Genomic DNA, 21052 nt, shown 5'->3' with positions numbered 1-21052 from the left:
TCTTGTCCTATGATAGGCTCAGTGGCTTTGAGTTGAGACTGAACCCCGAGACTCATCTCAGATTGGATCAAGTAGATTCTATGTAGATACAGATGACTCCAGACATTGTCCTTAAAAATCTGTTTTCTTGATAGCTGTCATATGGTATTCCCCTTATGTTGAGCTGATGTGCAGGTTTTATATGTCCATCCTAGGTCAATGAGTACCATTGGGAATAACAGGAGAGGCCAGCCTGGCTAGATGTCTATAACATTGTCTTAGTATCTAGACCCTCATTTGATCTAGAAAAATATGGATGTTTTGGGGGTACTGCTGGTATTATTGGAGCATTATCACACCTAAAATGCTCAAAGCTCAAAGTCTACGCAAGCACCAAAGAGCTCTGTGGGCTTCACTTGCTGTTAAGAAATAATCCTATAGGCTCTTGTCTCATGAAGCCATCCCTATGTGCAGCCCCAGTGGCTCTCACACATGGCCTGACCTCTATTCTTTGGTGTCGCAGGATGTCCCTGTCATCCTGAAGCTGGCTGGAAGGAGGGCTTATGTCCGCTTTGTGTCCTGTCTAGGAGTTGTCCATTGGAAAGATGGACATGCTGATTGCCATGGCTCTGTGGTGGTGGGAGTTCAAGTACTGGCTCTTGGGTCTGCCCAATGCTGTGGTTTTGGTCAGGAAATCTTTTCTGTGATATGTCTCTGATCTTGAGTGACTGCTAGGAGAACTTTGGGATGTGGTGCTTTGTAAAGGTCGTTGTTCCTTTTCAGTTACTTCAGTAAGGCTGAGTATCTGGAAATTTCCTCATGTACTTGGGCTGAATTACCTATGATGATTTCCATAGGAAATAATTCTAAGAAAAAAGTGCTCAGAGCAAATAGTGGGAAAGAAACTCGCTTCTGCAGTTGTATGCTGTTCTCTCCATAGATACTTTTTTTGGAGGGGGGGTGTGATTCTTCCACATCAAGAAACTTAGAAATCCTAAGCTGTATTCCTATGCATCCTTCTGTTATATGGGAAACTGATTGTGAGATACACAGGACCCATGTTTTGAGAGGTTGAATTGTGAGTTTTTATTAGAAAGCCAGTAATGCAAATGGACCTGTGTCCTCCAAAGAACTTGCAGCCTCCAGTACATTTAATACTCTTGGGAAACTGAGATATGAGGGTATTGAGCTATGAAGGTACTAAAGAAAGAGCAGAAAACAATCTCCGCAGACCAGATGAACTCTAATGGAGTGTTGAAGCAGAGGTAGAGAGGCTTAACTAGGGTCACGGTTAGGGGGCAGTTTCCCAGGGAGGTTGAGAGTTCAGAGTCTTGCACGTTCATGGCACAGGTCTGGCAGGTTCCAGGACCTGTTGTCCAAGTCCCCCACCCCATCTGCCTCGAGGAATTCAAGTACCAATCACCCAGGGGTGAGGGCGGGGAAGTGGAACCCACCTCCAGAGTTTTTGGAAAGTCACATCATCCACCAAGATGGCACTGAGGATGAGCTGGCAACACTGAACCGTGTCCATACTTCTAACATTGAGCTTGTAGTTCAAACACCTTGCAAACTACCAATTTGGTAGGATTCTTCAGCCTTTTTAATGCTGACATTTTGGGGCTGGATCTTTATCATGGTAGGTGTCCTCTGTGCACACTGTAGGGCATTTATCAGCAGCTATTGACGAAACTTCCTAAGGACTAGCAGTTTATACCTCCCTGGTATGGCAAAACGAGCTTCAGAAGTTGCAGGACTTGAGTGGTGTTTCAGAGGCCTGTTTGTCTCAGTCATTATCCTTTGGGATTTTATGACTGGCACTTTGGATTCTTTTACTCATGACGATTGAGTTCGAGGCAAGTAGCACATGCAAGATGGTTCCCTCCTCAGAGCTGTTGATCTTCCTTGGAGAGTTAGTTTAGTTTGGTTCATCCTCTAAGCTAGTGGTCCTTACTGGGGACTTTTTGCATACAGAGACAATGTGTACTCACTAGTCCTTCCACCAGTAACTAGCAGACTAGCTCACTCAAAGGCTAAGCACTGGCGGGTTCAGAATCTTAGCTTCAGTAGTGTGGTCGGTCTACCTGACGCATACTGAAGCTGTGGGCGTTATAGAGGCCACACCTGAATAGCTAGTACTCGGAGCAAGACATTTTTCTTCAGCCCAAATGGTTCGATCATTTCCTTGAAGTATGAGAAGACATAGGTGGAATTCTTCATTAGGATATTACCAGAGGACCAGGGATGTCAGGACATTTGTTGTAAGGACTGTCTTCATGTGATAGAGAAAGAGGCAGAGGCAGGTGATCGGATAACGGGTCAATTGCATTTATTTCTATAGAAAATGCCTATAAATTGCCTATTTTAGCCATAGAATATGAATTTGTGTTGACTTGCCTTGAAAGAGCTAGTAAACCCATAGCAGCTGGTTATCAGGAACTATCTGCCTTGTGTTAGAGCAAGTGGCATGTCTTGTCCTATGATAGGCTCAGTGGCTTTGAGTTGAGACTGAACCCCGAGACTCATCTCAGATTGGATCAAGTAGATTCTATGTAGATACAGATGACTCCAGACATTGTCCTTAAAAATCTGTTTTCTTGATAGCTGTCATATGGTATTCCCCTTATGTTGAGCTGATGTGCAGGTTTTATATGTCCATCCTAGGTCAATGAGTACCATTGGGAATAACAGGAGAGGCCAGCCTGGCTAGATGTCTATAACATTGTCTTAGTATCTAGACCCTCATTTGATCTAGAAAAATATGGATGTTTTGGGGGTACTGCTGGTATTATTGGAGCATTATCACACCTAAACTGCTCAAAGCTCAAAGTCTACGCAAGCACCAAAGAGCTCTGTGGGCTTCACTTGCTGTTAAGAAATAATCCTATAGGCTCTTGTCTCATGAAGCCATCCCTATGTGCAGCCCCAGTGGCTCTCACACATGGCCTGACCTCTATTCTTTGGTGTCGCAGGATGTCCCTGTCATCCTGAAGCTGGCTGGAAGGAGGGCTTATGTCCGCTTTGTGTCCTGTCTAGGAGTTGTCCATTGGAAAGATGGACATGCTGATTGCCATGGCTCTGTGGTGGTGGGAGTTCAAGTACTGGCTCTTGGGTCTGCCCAATGCTGTGGTTTTGGTCAGGAAATCTTTTCTGTGATATGTCTCTGATCTTGAGTGACTGCTAGGAGAACTTTGGGATGTGGTGCTTTGTAAAGGTCGTTGTTCCTTTTCAGTTACTTCAGTAAGGCTGAGTATCTGGAAATTTCCTCATGTACTTGGGCTGAATTACCTATGATGATTTCCATAGGAAGGTCAAGCAGGTTCTCACTAGCAAGAAGGTCAGACTAGTATTCATGTGCTGGACAGAATTAACCACATTTTTCCCTTGCTTGTAATGAACAAACTGTGCATCTCTGTCTGATGTTGCACAAAGGGAGTATTGTGAACAGCTTATGGGTTTCTTGGGTTCATGAAGAGTATCCTGTTGGTGGAACTGAGTCTCTTCAGAGAAGTGTCCCCTAGAGTTGTTCATGCTCTTACAGTGAGCAAATCCTCATGATGATGAGCTGCATTACAAGTGCCTTCTGCACTCTGAGGGCCCTACATCCACTGTGAAATGCTTACATGGGGGAAGACATCCAGTTTCCATAAAGGACTTGCTATTTCTCCATAGTCAAAGATGCGGCTGTTGACAGTCTGTTTTGTTTGGATTTTAACAAAGGTAACAGAAGTATCTTTTCAGCTTCCTGATTCCATGCAGGTGGCGAACCTGCTCTTCAGGGTCTAATGACCTCAGCTCATGTTAGCTGGCAGCAGCCTGGCTATTGTATTTTCAGGACATTATCAAGCATGTATTCTGTAATGTGCTACATTGCCAATCTTGTAACCATGTCAGCATCTTGAATTCTGCGTGAAGCGAAAGAATCATTTCACTTGCAAAGTGCCATTGAAGTATTCCTTAATTTCCTGAATGCTTGAACTATGAAAGGCAGAAGTGACCTTACTGTTCAGAAGCTCTTGAACTAAGATGTCCTACTGATTGTTGGATAAAACAGATTTGCAGAGAAAAGGCCGTTGGTTAAGACTGCAGAGCTTGCATTCCTGGGGTCTAAGACTTGTCCTAACACTAAGGAGTAGCCCAGATGGAAAGCATGATGGGAAATGGTCCCTCATCATAGCTTGTAAAGACATCACTGTTTGGTCACTGCATTGTACACATTCCTAGAAGAACACAGAACACTAAGCTCACAATTATGTGCAGTGTCCAGAGGACAGCACTCTATAGCTGAGGGAACTGTTGAAGCAACTTTTGCTCATTTTCCTTGAACTGTTATTCATCTCTCAACCCCAGAAGCATAAGCCTCAGCAAACTGAGTGGGGCTGTGTTACCTTTGTGAACTCCCTTAATGCCTCCTATTCATGCAAAGTAGCACGGCTTCAAGGAAATAACAAAAGCTGTTGCTCTGAATGACCGTGGCTTAGGAACAGATTCAAGTTAGGAATGATAGTCTTCCTTGGCAAAGGGTACTTGAGCTTTTGAAGTCATAAAAAAGTAGGTGGGCACGCCAAAGAGGGATTCTGATAATTGCCTTTACAAGGCCCGAAAATCTATAGGACTTAACAGATTTTGTCTTTACAGGGTGAAGAAATCGTTTACCTAAGTTGGATGTTCTTCAGTAGAAGATCTGGCTTTTTCCCCAGAGAACTCTGCTCACAATACTGGTAATCAGAGTTTGAAGGAGCTGCCTGTGGTCCTATGCAGCAAAGACCTCAGAGTATTTGGCCTTTCTGTGTGAAAACTGACAGCTATGTCAGGACCCTTCTACCTCATTAGTGCTGGGCTACCCTTTACCATTGGGACCTGTCCTAAGCATTAGTTTAATTCACATCTTCTGGATAATGGAGGTATATTCCATTGTGACAAAATGTCTATAGACATCTAACTGGTGGAGGGGTGAGTGTTTGCAGAGAACTGAGTGAGATACTTCTGGAGCACCTCTGTGGTAAGACATGCTGCACAGCTCTCGTATGGTGCTAGATGAGGTACTAGAATGTAAGCATTTCCTCTATAAATTAGGAAGGAAAGTCTAATATTCTAGAGAGGATGTGTCAGTTTCTCCACTGAAAATAATTTAGACCCCCTTGGAAATACTTTCTCTAGTTGGGCCTGAGAGTTATTTCCTCTTCCAGTTTCCCATTCACTGCTAATTCTTGTGGAACTTGTTACTCATGTCATGTTTTCTGGACTGGGCTATGCACAAATATACCTACTAAGGGATCTGAATGGCCATGAACTTCATAGCCTTGTGTGGGCTACTTTTGCTCATATCATCTGCCTACAGGATCTAGATAAGAGGTGCTGGGCCTTATTAATGTTTTTCTCTGCCTGAGTGACATGAGAACTGCTTCTTAACTACCTTGCCCAAGCCAGCTTCACACTTTTTCACTCCTCTCGAGTCGTGGTGCTACTTCTGTATTGTGCCAGAGGAGCAAACATCAGGCAACTTGCTTCAGGGAGCTGTTTGATAGTTGTGGGGGCTTCTTAGCACATGTTTGACATACTGGGACTGGGGGGCATTCCTTGCTGGAAAGGGCTTAATTATTGCAGTAGCTTCCCCCCTTCCCCTTACAAGATATCTGTGGCCTGAATCGATTTATTTGGACCTCAGAGTATGAGAATGAACCATGAAGTTCTAGTGTTATTAAGAGTTCCCTTCAGGTAGAGACGGATGTCTTTGGACCTGTGCCTCATTGTGAGAAGGTCGAGCATACATTCTTGGTTTGTTGTATGCCTGTAAGTGTTCCCTTGAACATTCTGGTTGGAAGAATTCCATCCTGTCTCTCACCAGGACAGGCTACTGTGGCCGGTGATAACAGAAATAGGTAACAAACTGGTTGTGTGTAGATGTGAGCTTGGGTGCATTTGTCAGACTCCTTGACTGAAATGGCACATCTCTCTAGGGTAGGATGTTTCCCTGCCCTGTAACTTCCAGAACATGGCCCAGGTGAGGGCTGCCCTGTGAGAAGGTTTGGGATTCCATGCTCCTTTTTCCACTGCCGCCTTGGTTGATTGCTATGGAGCTGAAATGTCTTCCTGTGCTAGGCTTGCTATATGTGCTGTGCTATTTTGAAGGAGAATGTCTTTTGTCAGGCATGTGATGATTTTTTAAATAAGTTTTTTTATTGTGAAAATACTGTACAGAAGGTTTACAGTTACATTAGAAGGTAATGAGTACATTTCTTATCAAGGATTTTTGCCTCCTCCTTTGTTTTTTCCCCTACCATCCTTTCCCTCCCACCTCCACAACTTGTGATGTTTTTATATTAATGCTGCTAGGTGCCTCTTGAGTTTCCTATCACAGGATTAGGGCTTCACGTGCTCATCAGGTTGTGTTGCTTTGTGAAACCATTCTCCTGTGCTCCAGTGTATCCAAACAGAACATGACTCATTCTTGGTGCTGGAAACCCAGCTTTGTATTAAGGACATCTTTTGGAGTCCTCCTTTTGCCATTCAGTATGACAGATCTGGTTCCAGGTTTGATGAAAACTTGGAACTCAGTATTCTCTCTTTTAGGATGTGTCTGATTTTTGAGCACATGGCCAGTTCAGGCTCCATTGATCTCACTCCAGCCCTCTAGACGCAGGCTTTATTTGAAACAGGGAGTAGTATAGCCAGATCGATTATCAGGCCAGCTACTTCCACCAACACAATTAGCCAGGGGGATCTATGGTCTCTGCTTGGGTGTTGTCACCTCAGCTGTGACCCTCCAAAGTCAGACTTCGCATGATGTGGATGCTACTCCAGACTTTTAGCTTCGTTGATACTTCAGGCACACGAGATGTTGTAATGGTATTGAGAGAATAAAACACAAAATGGCAACAGCCATTTTGAAGGATGGAGGACTGCTGAGGTTAGAAACTGAGGAGCCTTTTGTTCTGGGTGTTTCTAGGACCTGATCATCTACATCAAGGAAAGGGAAGACTTGGTCAGGCTTGAGGTTGTTGCTAAAGACAGCTTCTAGTGAGTACATGGGATATTTAGTGTCTTCCATACTGATCTGTTACCACTGCTATTCAAAGGGTTATGATTTACTGCATGGTAGGAGACAATTGCAGCTTCTGGAGGTGGCCCATTCAGTTCAGCTTGGCATAAAATGGTTTGAACCTTATCAGAATGAGGAGGATATTGTCACCTGACTTTGTAATTTTTGACCAATGTTGGCCAGTGAAGTTGGCCGATTGAGGCCATTTCATCTGTGCCGTCCAGCACATCTATAGGATTTGCAGGATGGCAGCTATAGAGAGGCATAAAAGATCTCTCCTTCCACCAACGTAGCAAGACCCAGTACTGCATTTGATGTTACCTTGCATGAAAGAGAATGATTTTCCAATTACAGTGGAGCATTGTGAAAACTGCAGAAGTACCCTGGTCTACTGAAGCTTAGAATTTGAATCGCCCTTAAAGAAGCCATGGTTGGAAGTGGCACTGTGGCTCAAAGCGTTAGAGTGCAAGTTTTGAGCAAAAAGAGCTCAGGGGCAGTGGACAGGTATAAGCGCTATGACTGACAAAAAAAAAATGCCTTGGTCAGTACCTGTCTGCCTCCAGTTGGGGAAGAGAGACAATAAACACAAATCTCAGCACAGAAAGGGCACCTGATTGGGTCTGGGTCTAGCCTGTGGTGGATGAGTGACTTGGTCCCCTTTGATTTCTAGATGGCATAGAGGTCTCTATAGGCTGAAGAGGGTAGCAGGGAGCACAGTTTTCATGATCAACTCTGATTTGTTTGTCAATTGTTGAAGGCAGCAGTGGATAGCACAGAAGAGTCTTCAAACTTGGTGTAGAGATAGGCAGGAGGCCTTATCTTGCTGCTCTGACCAAAACCGGTTTCGGCATTTGGTTGTAGAATTCTCTATATTACTCTCCTGATTTTTAAGTAATATTTCAAAAATCGAAAGGTTTTCTTGGTCTCTGGACAGACTGAAAAGTTGGAATTGTTTAGATTTTCTCTTAAAGAACCAGTTTGTCTATCCCACTACTGAGCTGCTCGGCCTGCCCAGTCTTGTCTTTTAGGCTCTATGGTTTCTGTGGAGATGTTACAAATGACAGGATTTTTAGCAACATGGTCCTCTTCTTCCTGATGCCATTATGTAGATGTTGTACTAAAACAATATCCCTCTGGAATCAAGACAGTCTGTGCAGTGGAGTTGATGTCAGTGCATTGTTTTAAAAGGCCATGTCGGGGCTGAGAAGGTGGCTCAGTGGTTAAAGCGCTTGCCTTGCATGCCTGAGGCCCTGGGTTCGATTCCTCAGCACCACATAAGCAAAAAGAAAAAAGCCAGAAGTGGCGCTGTGGCTCCAGTGGTAGAGCGCTAGCCTTGAGCTGAAGAGCTGAGGGACCGCGCCCAGGCCCAGAGTTCAGGCCCCACGACCGGACCCCAAAAAAAAAAAAAAAAAAAAAGGCCATGTCATGGGCAGAAGCTGGATAGAAATTTCCAATAATTTCTAGTAATGAGAAAGTCCATGTAGCTTTGGTCAGATGCCAGGGGAGTTCCCCAAGACAACAGGTTCTCCATCTCCTTTGCTGGTTTACCTAAATGTCTAAGGGCTGATTTTTCTCCCCCTTCTCAATTTGAGGGAAATCTCTGAAGCTGTTGAATGTGACTAACAACTGGAAGTCCTTATCCTCCTGCAGGTGACTTGTGCATGGTTTAAGTGCCCTGGTTTCCTTTGTTTGCATGCATATGTTCAGACACATTTGGATATCTCAGTGGCTATGTGACTCCCAGTTGGCTTTTGAGCAGAACAGATGCAAGTGTTTTCATGCAAGTCAGAACAAAGGAGTAATGGGGCTATCCTTTGTCATTGTTTAAGCATTTTGGTACACCCCTTCCCCAAATGAGATAAACGTATATACAAGACAGAGTACGGAAATCAAAGACTGATTGCCAGGGATAGGCCAATGGAAAAAGAAAAATGAAATAAAATTAAAAAAAAAAAAAACTAGATACAGCACGCTGGTTACAAGTTCAACCAAATAAAGACAAAGGAGTGGGTAACAATGTTTGACAAGAAGTATCTTACTCATGCAACTTCATGTAACCGTAACCCTTTCTTAGCACATATTTCCAATTAAAAAGAAAAAGTGAAGGAACATCAAGCACTGAACAACTTGAGTTGAGCAGGGTTTTTTCCTTCTGGTGTTCAGATGGCATCTTTTGTTCAAAGGGAGACAAGAAATGGGAAAGGGCACATGAATCTTCTCATGAATCTTTCAGCTTTTACAAACAATTACTCTAGATCATTCCTCGGGTCATCTAGCAAACCCTTGGCTGATTCTAGATTGTTCTAGTTGGTTTCCATTTTGAGAGGATGTGCCCAGGCTGCGGGGCTGAGTGGAGCCAAAGAGGCGGGTGAGGGCTCAGCCAGCTCACGTCCACTTGGGATGTTATAACTGTTCCCTGGAGATGGGATGTTATTGCTGTTTTCAGACAACTCTTCAGGCTTTATTAGCACATTAATTGTACAGTGGAGCTTCATCTATTCTGTGCCTACATCCATAAAAAAGGTTCTTTGGTAGAATTCACTATTTTTTTTTCAATCCTTCCACCTCTCCCTTTCTGTTGCTGTTTTGGTCATACTGGGCCATCTGCTTACAGGCCCCACTTCCAGCCCTTATTCCTTTAGTTTGTCAGATAAAGTCTGAACAGTCTCAGCTCAGTCCTCCCAAGCCTCAGCCTCCTGCATAGCCGACATTACAGATGTGTGCTATAATGCTCGAGTTTGGGACCCTAAAGAGACCACAAGAGACCAAGATCGATGTAATCAGCAGCGAGGTGTTTATTGTGAGCTAGCCGGTCCTCTGTGCACACAGCACACAACCGGTGACGCTGAGAGGCCCCAACCTAGTGTTTGCAGCAGTTTTATACACTTTTGGCAAGGCTGGGGCTTTGCACTCATCATCATCATCATATCATTTCTTGACAAATCAACACACACTTCGAGAGAATCATAAAACATCTCTAAAACATGATTTGCGTGTCCAATGGCGGGAAGGAATCTAGAAAGGATTATTGGTCAGATCAAGGGGTTGATGCACTTTAAAATTTTTGGTTAAGTCACAAGGGTGGTGCAAGGGAGTACCTGCAGAACTGCAGGACTTTTTTGTTAGATTTTGGTCACCACTCCTATATCTGGAATCACAGACAATTCCACCTCCGGCTTATCTTAGGTAAACATCACCTGCAGTTTTCCAAGTACTGTTTGCACATAGCTTTTTGGAATTTTCTGGCTTTAGGACTGCAGTAGTTCAGAGGTTAAATTCCAGAATAAAATGAGGTCCCTGGTAAACTAATGGTCAGGTCTTTCAGTGCCTCCTTCCGTTCTCTTCAAGATTTTGTGTGTGTGTTCTCCAGTGCCAGTGCTGGGGCTTGAACTCAGGGCCTAGATACTGTCCCCTAGATTTCTTGAGCTACTGCTCTACCCCGTAAGCCACAGCTCCACTTTTGGCTTTTTGCTGTTTAACTGGGGATAAAGAGCTTTACCAACTTCTGCACGGGCTGACTTCAAACCATGAATCCTCAGAAATCAGCCTTCTCATTAGCTAGGATTACAGGTGTAAGCCACCCACACCTGGCTAGTCAAAATTCATTTTACAGTAAAGAAAAATATACATCTATAACTATAATCAAAATAGGGATATATAAATAAGGATATAGACATATAGATTCTAGATGCAAATGGGTAAGTACTATGGTTCTTCTGTATTTCTAGGTTCTTAAAGTAATCATGTTTACCTGGTGTAGGAGGGCTGGCAGGGGCGGGGCAGGAGGAATGGGGAGTTAATGTTTAATGGGAAGAGGAAGTTCTGGAGGTGGAAGCTATGTGGATTACAGACAATGTAAGTTAAGTGGATATTACCTGATTGAACTTAAAGCAGGTTAAAATGGAAGCATGTTATGCGTATTTTCCCACAATTGAAAATACTGTACGTCCATCGGAGCTTCGGCCTACTCCATCTAGCCCCTGGGAGCTCCAGTTCTTGCAAGTTTTGGCCTTGGCGGTGCTGGGCTCCGAGCGTGCCCCGTGCCTGGCAGCCATACTCTGGAGTATGTCAACTCTTGAAGCATGGAGAGCTCCTAGCAAACACCCTAAATCCCAGCCCACATGCAGTTCCTGTCCCAATGACTCCTATCTTCCCTTGCCTGACCAATCACCAGTGTAGATTGGTTGGTGGGACCTTGTGACTGGCAGCCACTGCCTGTCCCTGCCCAGCTGGCCTATATAAGCTAGTTGGCTCTGTAATTAGGATTTTCCCCTATTCACTGCAGGAGAGGGAGGAGAAAGTGGGGAGGGGGGGAAGGGGGAAAGATAATGGGCACACAGAATACAAACCCAATCTTTTTTTTTTTTTTGCCAGCCCTGGGGCTTGAACTGGGACTGGGCACTGTCCCTAAGCTTTTCATGCTCTCAGCTGGCACTGTACCACTGGAGCCACAGCTCCACTTAGGCACTTTTGGTGGTTAATTGGAGATGAGAGTTTCGTGAACTTTCCTGTCTGGGCTAGCTTCAAACTATGAACCTCAGATCTCAGCCCTCTGAGTAGTTGGGATTACCGGCCTGAGCAACCAGTGCCCGGCTTACCTTGTCATTTTAATGTGTTCAGTTTGGTAGCTTTTGTGTATGTATGTGCCAAAACTGAGGCTTGAAGTCCGGGACTTGAGCTCTTGTTTGGCTTTCTCTTTTTTGCTCACAGCTGTCTGTAGTATTTTGAATACTCAAATGTTGCCAGACCAACGCTGCCATCTTCCTAAACCTTATTGTCATTCATTCCAAAAGGAACCCCTATCCCTTTAGCAGTGACTTCTATTCCTCCTCCTGCTAATCCCTACTGCCTTTCCTTTGAGGAGGTTCTCTGTAGACAGTCATACCATAGGGGTCCTTTGGTGTCTGGCTCTTTTACTTAGCTGTCTTCTAGATTCATTTGTGCTGTCGCAGGTATTAGAACTAGATTCCTTTTTTTTTTTTTTTTTGTCGGTCATGGGGCTTGAACTCAGGTCCTGGGCATTTTTACTCAAATTTTGCTCTCTATTACTTTGATCCACAGTTCCACTTCCGGTTTTCTGGTGGCTAATTGGAGATAGAGAATCGTGGACTTCCTGCCTGGCCTGGCTTTGGACCTAGATCCTCATGGATCCTCAAATCTCAGCCTCCTGAGTAGGATTACAGGCATAAGCCACCAGCACCCAGCTAGATTCCTTTTTTTTTTTTTTTTTTTTGGGTCCAGTCGTGGGGCCTAAACTCTGGGCCTGGGTGCTGTCCCTCAGCTCTTCAGCTCAAGGCTAGCACTCTACCACTTGAGCCACAGCGCCACTTCCGGCTTTTTTTCTTTTTGCTTATGTGGTGCTGAGGAATTGAACCCAGGGCCTCATGCATTCAAGGCAAGCACTCTACCACTGAGCTACCTTCCCAGCCCTAGATTCCTTTTTTATGCCCCAATAATATTCTGTTGAAGTGCACAATTTGTTGATCCATTCATGCACTGGCTACTTTGACCCATGAATATTCTAAGCAAAACCACTTGGCCAGATGTGAGCTAATGTCTCACCTGTTGTCCAGAGCTCCTCATGGTCCAGCAAAGAACCCAGCCAGCCTGGTCCTTTACCACACTTTTTTTTTTGCCAGTCCTGGAGCTTGAACTTAGGACCTAGGCACTGTCTCTGAGTCTCTCTGTGCCCAAGGCTAGTGCTCTACCACTTGAGCCACAATACCACTTCTGGCTTAGTTTCTGAGTCTTTTATTGGAGATAAGAGTCTCACAGAGCCGGGCGCCAATGGTTCAAGCCTGTAATCCTGGCTACTCAGGAGGCTGAGATCTGAGGATCTCGGTTCAAAGCCAGCCCAGGCAGGAAAGTCTGTGAGACTCTTATCTCCAGTAATCCACTAGAAAACCGGAAGTAGTGCTGTGGCTCAAGTGGTAGAGCACTCACCTTGAGCTGAGGGACAGTGCTCAAGCCCAGAGTTCAAGCCCCACGACCGACCAAAAAAAAAGAAAATAAAAGCGTCTCACAGACTTTCCTGCCCTGGGCTGGCTTCTGTGATGCTCAGATCTCAGCCTCCTGAGTAGCTAGGACTATAGGTGTGAGCCACTAGCACCCAGTTTTTACCATACTTTGAGTCTATTAGGTAATAATTGAAAATAGCCAGGCACCAGTGGCTCACACCTATAATCCTAGCTACTTTGGAGGGTGAGATCTGAGGATCATGGTTCAAAGCCAGCCCTGGCAGGGAACTCCACAATACTCTTATCTCCAAGTAGAGTTGTGGATCAAAATGATAGAGTACTAGCCTTGAGCAAAAGAGCTCAAGGACAGTGCCTGGCTTGAGTTCAAGCCCCACCTCCAACAACAAAATAAAAGACTAAATGCTAAGCTGAAGAGGTTAAGTGTTTGCCTAGCAGGATAGCAGCCCTGGGTTCAATCCACAGTAGCCCCCTTCCCCCACAAAAGGGCATATTTGATCCCCAGTACCATAAAGAAAGAAAGGAGTATTTTTTTTCTTTTTTTCTTTTTTTTGTCTTTTGTTTTTTGGTACTGGGGCTTGAACCCAGGATGTTGTACTTGCTAGGCAAGTGCTTTGCCACTAAGCTACATCCCAGCCCAGGAGTATTTTTTTTTTCTTTTTGTCAGTCCTGGGGCCTGAACTCTGGACCTGGGCCCTGTCCCTGAGCTTTTCAGCTCAAGGCTAGCACTCTACCATTTGAGCCACAGCACCACTTCCAACTTTTTCTGCTTATGTGGTGCTGAGGAATCAAGCCCAGGGCCTCTGCATGCAAGGCAAGTGCTCTACCACTGAGCCACCTTCCCAGCCCCAATTTTCTGAAAAATATTCTTAAAAACAAGATTCAAAATTCTGTACTTATCATTCACAGTTTTTAAAAGATTCTCCTATTTTCTTTTTTTCTCGTAGGAAAAAACTTTCTGTGTAACAGAAATAGCATAAACAGCATTAAACATTCTAACCTAAAAGAATGACAGATAGGTGGTTAAGGCTCATACCTGTAATCCTACCTACTCAGGAGGCTAAGATATGAGAACTGAGGTTCAAAGCCAAGAGCCAATGAAACTTATGGCTAACCACCAAAAGCCAGAAGTGGAGCTAAGGCTTAATTGGTAGAGCACTGACCTTGAATGAAAAAGCCAGGGGACAGTGCCCAGTCCTTGAGTTCAAGCCTCAGTACTGGCACACACAAAAAAGTCTACCCAAATTCTTTAAGGTAGGCAGGTACCTAATGGTCTTTAAGAAGCCTTCTGGCCAGAAGTGGTGGCTCAGGACTGTAATCCTAGCTACACAGGGAGCGGAGGAAGGAGAATCAAGGTCAGTCTGGTCAAAAAGCAAAGGTAGTAAAGCAAAAGGGTCTGGAGGCGTGGGTCAAGTGGTCCAGCAAGTGTAAGGAGGCCCTGGGTTCATCGAGCTTCTAACAATCCCTTGTCCATTTCCCGAGGCAGCCACCAGCAAAGCCCGGGCCACCAGGAAGAGCCAGCTGGATGTCCCCTATGGAGATGGGGAAGGGGAGAAAGTAGACATTTACTTTCCTGATGTGGTATCTGAAGGTAAGCAAAGTGGGCTGCTAGCCTGTGGCCGCCCCCCAGGGCCCAGCCTGGCCCAGGGCCCAGCCCCACCCAGGACCCTCTGTTTATTCTTGCAGCTTTGCCTTTCTTCGTATTTTTTCATGGAGGATACTGGCAGAGTGGAAGGTGAGCTGGCAGGTTCAGATGAATGCAGATTGGGTCTCGCAGGAGCAAGGTTTAGCACATGGCCAGTGCGCCATCAGAAGCGAGGCCTCTGGGCTCAATGCTTTCTCAAAACTTTCTTCAATGTTTGGGCTTTTATAAACTTGTGTTCCTTACCCCTCACTGCACATGTACAGGCTGTAACTCAGCAAGCCTGGTTCCAACCACACCAGTGTATGCACTCACACCTCAGAGGCTAGGAGTCAGGCATGGGGCGCCGCGGGGGTCAGGCTGTCAGGGTGGGGTCTTTCCAGCCCCTATCGCTTCTAGTGGTCTCTTGGGTCCTCTGCCCACAGCCCACAGTGTCTGGGTCTTAAGTCTCCCTCTCTTTTTTTTTTCTTCATTGTGGGCGTCATTCACACTTGTATATAATATAGTCACCGATTTCGCACTCTTTCCTGGGGTTCCCCCACCCCTGTACCTCTATTGCTCCCTTGCCTTCAGTGAGTTCATCTTCATAGACACCATGGGTTTCCATATTATGTGTCCTCCACCATTCTTACCCCTCCTCCTCCCTCTTGTCTCTTGTCCCCCCCCCAGTAGTCCTGTTATGCTTACGTTCTCTTCTTCCTCCCTACACACACACACACACACACACACACACACACACACACACACACACGAATATATAACTGTATCTTTTACAGTCTGTATTTTGCAAATGAATGGAAAATATTCAGTATTTAGCTTCTTGGCCTAGGTGCTTGTTTTTGCTCAGTGCTAGCACTCTACTACTCGAGCCACAGTACCACTTCCAGTTTTCTCAGTGGTTCACTGGAGATCAGAGTCTCACAGACTTTCCTGCCAGGGCTGGCTCTGCACTGCGATCCTTAGCTCTCAGCCTCCTGAGTAGCTAGGATGACAGGCATGAGCCACCGCCACCTGGCTTGGACATACTTTTTTGGGGAAACACTATTCACACCACACCCACCCAGAGGGAGATGGATTTGGCCAACTGCTGATCAAGAAAACCAGAGTGGCCAGCTGTCTCAGTAGTGTGCTCAGGAGCAAGAGGACACGGGGCTTTCAGTGCTCAAAGAGGAACGGCACAGCCAGGTGCTGGTAGTTTACGCCTATGGTCCTAGCTTGGTTCAAAGCCAGCCCAAGGACAGAAAGCCAAGCCTGAGAGACTCTTACCTCCAGCTACTCACCAAAAAAAGCTGGAAATGGAGCTGTGGATCTGTGGTAGAGCACTAGCCTTAAGCAAAAAAGCTCAGGGACAATGCCTAATCCTGAGTTCAAGCCCCAGGACTGGCACATAGCTAAAAAGGTAGCCCTTAGATAAAAAGGCAATGTTTGCCTCTGTTGTTCTAGCACTTTCTTTTTTTTTTTTTTTTTATTGTAAAGCTACTATACAGAGGGTTACAGTTACATGAATGATGTTCTAGCACTTTCTGAGGGAGTCCTGCCTCCTGATTGTAGCTGGGATTACAGATATGAGCCACTGCTTCTGGCCAACATATTCACCTTACTGCAGAGATCTTTGAACCCCTCATCTGAAGCTCTCAAAAGCAGGGAACATTATAAGAAGGCACATAGTTGGGCACCAGAGGCTTATGCCTGTAATCCTAGCTACTCAGGAGGCTGAGATCTGAAAATCACAGTTCAGATTAAAAGCCAGTCTGGGCAAAAAAGTCCCTGAGACTCTTATCTCCAATTAACCATAAAAAGACTGGAAGTGGGGCTATGGCTCAAGTGATAGAGCACTAGCCTTGAGCCAAAAAGCTCAGGGACAGTGTCCAAGCCCTGAGTTCAAGCCTCAGTACCGGCGTGTGCGCACATATGCACACAGGGGACATAACTGTTGGGATTTTACTGGCAAGGGAACCAGGCTTAGAAGTTAAAGTCCCAGAGTTCCCTTGGCTAACATACAACATGATGAGGACGCAGCTTTCCCCCTATCCTACCATGACACGCAGTGTGTCCTGGACTTAGGGGGGACAGGACCAAGGCCAAGTGGCCTCCACTGTTACCTCTTGTCTCTGCAGTAAAGACCAGTCTGCCTTCATGGTCAACCCACTGACAGCACATGGGGTGGCCGTGGTCATCGTGGCTTATGACATTGCCCCCAAAGGTACCAAGGGTGGGCTTTGCCAGTTCAAGGGCCAGGGGGCTCCTTTGCAGGGAGACAACTTCCCAGTGGATCCTGACTCGGCCCCTGCTCTTTGTTCAGGCACCATAGACAAGATGGTGGACCAGGTGGCCCGCAGCATCGCCTTCGTGCAGAAGAGGTTTCCAGAGAACAAGTGGGTGTCACCGCAGCGCTCTGCTGGGCTGTGCCAGGCGGGTGGAAGCAGCCATGCTGCCCCTGTGGCCTGCGGTCCACGGGCAAATCCGGGCCGCTGATGCCTTGGGGAAAGAAATACAAACCCACCTCTCTGTCTGACCTATCCTAGAGGCATTTTCCTGTGTGGACACTCAGCCGGGGCTCAGCTGGCTGCCATGATGCTCTTGGTTAACTGGTCCACGCATGGAGTCACACCCAGTCTCAAAGGTTTCTGTGGGGACTGCAGGCGCCCTTGGGCCATCAGCTCCAAGTCCTCATAGTCACGAGTGGCTTGATCCTGGAGCTTTGAGCCGCAGGAGTGTCTTTGCCTTCTCTCTGTCCCCTCCCCGCCCCGCCCCCAAGCTTGCCTCTCTGACCTGAAGGCTCACCTGGTCCCTGTCCCCAAGCCTTCCTTTACCTCCGTAGGGTTTTTCCTGATGAGTGGAATCTATGATCTGGAACCTCTCCTGTCCACCTCCCAGAATGCCCCTCTCCACATGACACCGTGAGTCACCTGCCTTTCCTTCCCTGCTGACCTAGGGGCTGGCTGTGCCTCTGTCCTGACCCTGGTCCCCCTCCCAACCCACCAGGGAGGATGCTCGGAGGAACAGCCCACAGCAGCACCTGGAGGTGGCCCCGGTGAAGCCTGGGAATTCTACCTGCCCTGTGCTGGTGATTGTGGGTCAGCACGACTCCCCAGAATTCCACCGGCAGTCCTGGGAGTTCTATGAGGTATCTGGCTGGCGGTCAAGCTCATGTGACCTCATTACTTTCCCTGTTAAATACTTCCTGTGTCCTGACCTGCCAGGCACTGTGGGAACCATCTCCCCACGCCTACCCTCCCCCACCCCAGCCTCAGACAGCCCTCATCTCCCTCGTCTCTCCTACCCAGACACTGTGCCAAACAGGGTGGAAAGCCTCATTTGAAGAACTGCCCAGCGTGGATCACTTCGAAATCATTTGGAATCTGACCCGGGAGGAGGACAGACTCAACCAGGTAGGGCCAGGCCCTCCCACAGGAACGGCAAGGGGCCCCATCTCCAAAGTTAAAGGTAAATGAGAGCAACACTTGCCATGAAATTGGCAAATGTAGAGGTAATCTTTTGCCTTTTTGCTTTTTTCTGCGTAAGGGGCATTCGTTAGCTTGTTTTTGTCTTGGTTTTTCAGCGTGTTTTTTTTTGTTTGTTTTGCCAGTCCTAGGACTTGAACTCAGGGCCTGGACGCTGTCCCTGGGGTTCTTTTGCTCAAGGCTAGCACTCTACCTGCCCCTTGAGCTACAGCACCACTGGGTTTTTTGTTGCTTTGTTTTTTTGTTTTTTTTGTAGTGTGGTACTGAGGCTAGATGCCAGGGCCATGCCAGGCTAGTGCTCTATACTGAGCTACACTCTTAGCCAACTACTTTATTTTGGGGGAGCCCGGTCCTGGAGCTTGAACTCAGGACCTGGGCACTCTACCACTTGAGCCACAACTCCACTTCTGGCTTTGTTGTTGGCTAATTGGAGAGAAGAGTCCCATGAACTTTCCTGCCCAGGGTAGCTTCAAACTGTGATCCTCACATCTCAAGTCTCCTAAGCTGTGATTGCAGGTGTGAGACAGCAGTGCCCAGCTTTCTTTTCTTTTTCCTTCTTTCACAGGATAAACACCCATAAAAACTTAAAACCCTAAGAAACAATACCCCATGTCTTTAAGCTGTTACTCCAGTTCCAGGGCTCTCGTCTTTTCTTGTACTGTAGATCATTCTGAAAACCATCTTCAGTAGGGCTGCAAGCCCTCTGCTTCCCAGAAAGCCTTTGGAGGTAAAGGCACAGCACTGACCTGCGCACCTGGCTCTGAGGTTCTGCTCCCTGCTGTGAATGTGGCTAATGTTCTTCCAAGTTCCCCTGGCCCCAGCCTTGAAGAAGCTTCAGGCAATATCCACAGTTCAATCTGAGATGCCTGAAGCCACCACTTGGCCATGTCTGGCCCTTCTGCCTACTGACAGGGTGTGTGTGACAAAATGACTTCTCTCTGGAGTGACTTGTGGAAGCTATGAATACCAAAAACGGAGCTGCTGGGGCCAGGAAGAGGATGAGTGTTTGCTCAGCATATGTGAGGCCAAGTTCCATCCCCAGCACTTGGGAAAAAAGTGAATAAGGAGTCTTAAACTAGGAACTGGTTGTTGATGCCTTGATCCTAGCTAGTGAGGAGTCTGAGATTTGAGGATCATGGTTTGAAACCAGCCTAGAGAGGAAAGCCTATGAGATGCTTATCTCCAATTAAGCACCAGAAAGGCAGAAGTAGAACTGTGGCTCAAGTGGCAGAGCACTAGCCGTGAACTTTTGCCCAAGCCCCAGGAACAAAAGGAGCCTTCCCGCCTGTGTGCCTCTAAACTACTGCCATGAAGTCCTTGAGTCAAAAGCATTCCAGACAAGTAGCACGCACCAGCACTTGTGTGAATGTTTTCTCCACCAGACCCAGCCAACCTCTGTGACAAGCTCTGCAAACAGTCGTTTCCCAACAGCTGGTGTGAGTCAGGTACTAGTGGTTCATACTAATCCTAGCTACTCAGCAGACTGATATTTAGTGGATGATGGTTCAAGTCCAGCCCGACAGGAAAGTCTGAGGAACTCCTAAAATAACCAGCAATAAGCTGGGCTAGAAATGAGGCTTAAGTGGTAGAGTGACAGACAAGTGATCGTAAGGCCCTGAGTTCAAATCTGTGCCAGCAATAGCTGGTGTGGATTCTTCCTTTTTTGCCAGTCGTGGGGGCTGGGCGCTGTCCCCCAGCTCTTCAGCTCAAGGCTAGAACCCTACCACTTGAGTCACAGCACCACTTCCAGCTTTTTTTCTCCTTATGTGGTGCTAAGGAATCGAACCCAGGGCCTTATGCATGCAAGGCATGCGTTCTACCACTGAGCCACCTTCCCAGCCCCCCTTTACTTCTTTTTTTTCTATTCAAGGCTTTCCTGTCACAACTGGCAGGTCTTCCCCTCACTCTCCTGTGAGCCTGCCATGGTGGTGGCCTGGCCCCCGTCTTCTGGGGGCAAAAGGGGGCTCTCCTGGAGACCCAGGCCTCAGCACGCAGTAGTGTCAGCTGTGTCTCTGCTCTCCTTCCATAATTACAAATTGTATTTGTATTTTCATTTTTGCTTTTATGCAGAGGTAGGGCCAAATCAAACTGCTTTCTAGCTGTAGCAGGACATGCTATGGCCTGCTGGAAGTTCTTTGGCTGCCCAGCATCCTGAACCCACCCACCCCACCCCTGGATTGATCCTAACACTTGACGGCACCCTGACTTCTGTACCTTCCAGGTTTCCTCCTAAGGCTTTGGGCCTTCATTTGTTCAGCTATCAAATCCTCTGGCAGGTATCTCAACAGACAGAGTCCAGCATGTCGACATAGGTCCAACCACGTAAAGAAATTTATTGAATAAACAACATGGGAGTAACTGGCTAGACCTGGGAAAACATAAATCTGAACCCTTTCCACAGCTCTTTCTCGTTGACTTTCTTCCCCAGGGGGCCAAGACTTCAGTATAAAAACCCAGACCATGGAAAAAACCCAAATCTTTTAGGAATATCTTTGTAAATCACCTTAGAGTGTAAAAAGCTTTTCAGAGCACACAAAAACTTGAGGTCAGAAAGGAAATAAATATGACTGTAAAAATCTCAAATTTGCCATGTGTTGGTGGCTTATGCCTGTAATCTTAGCTGAGATTTGAGGATTATGGTGCTAAGCTAACCCAGGCAGGAAAGTCCATGAGATTCTTGATTCCCAATTCACTACCAAAAAACCAAAAATGGCACTGTGATAGAGTGCTAGTCTTGAGCAAAAACAAACCCCCAGACAGCATCCAGGCCCTGAATTAAAGCCCCAGGACTGGCACCAAAAAACAACCCTCAATCTTTTTCTGGACAAAAAAAGATGCCAGGATGTCAAAAGACAAAGAACAATGAATGTGTATGCCTGTGAGGCTGGGTGCCTCAAATCTAAGACCCTTCCCAACCAAAAGGAAGCCACCAGGAAGGACAGCACAGGACTAG

The 21052-nt window shown here is 46.5% G+C and overlaps 1 protein-coding gene across 1 annotated transcript; it reads left to right on the top strand.

Annotated features, from left to right (window-relative positions):
- The first annotated feature begins 9895 nt into the window (after positions 1–9895).
- On the top strand, positions 9896–19263 carry LOC122097910 (kynurenine formamidase-like). The gene is made up of 10 exons (XM_042668488.1): positions 9896–11144; positions 14480–14584; positions 14680–14728; positions 16753–16838; positions 16938–17010; positions 17161–17258; positions 17457–17535; positions 17621–17762; positions 17923–18027; positions 18764–19263. Exons 1-10 carry the CDS (start codon positions 10919–10921, stop codon positions 18842–18844), a joined length of 1044 nt encoding a protein of 347 aa, XP_042524422.1. The 5' UTR covers positions 9896–10918; the 3' UTR covers positions 18845–19263.
- The last annotated feature ends 1789 nt before the right edge of the window (positions 19264–21052 follow it).

The sequence above is a fragment of the Dipodomys spectabilis genome, unplaced genomic scaffold (genome assembly GCF_019054845.1).
Source record: "Dipodomys spectabilis isolate Male_0828 unplaced genomic scaffold, ASM1905484v1 ptg000438l, whole genome shotgun sequence".
NCBI classification, from domain to species: Eukaryota; Metazoa; Chordata; class Mammalia; order Rodentia; family Heteromyidae; genus Dipodomys; species Dipodomys spectabilis.
This window is presented reverse-complemented; position numbering and strand designations above follow the sequence as displayed.

Coding starts and splice junctions, on each gene's coding strand:
- LOC122097910 (XM_042668488.1), top strand. CDS start 10,919: ATGGAAGCATGTTATGCGTATTTTCCCACAATTGAAAATACTGTACGT. Junction 17,011..17,160: donor AAGAGGTTTCCAGAGAACAA/GTGGGTGTCACC, acceptor GACCTATCCTAG/AGGCATTTTCCTGTGTGGAC. Junction 17,259..17,456: donor AGTCACACCCAGTCTCAAAG/GTTTCTGTGGGG, acceptor TTACCTCCGTAG/GGTTTTTCCTGATGAGTGGA.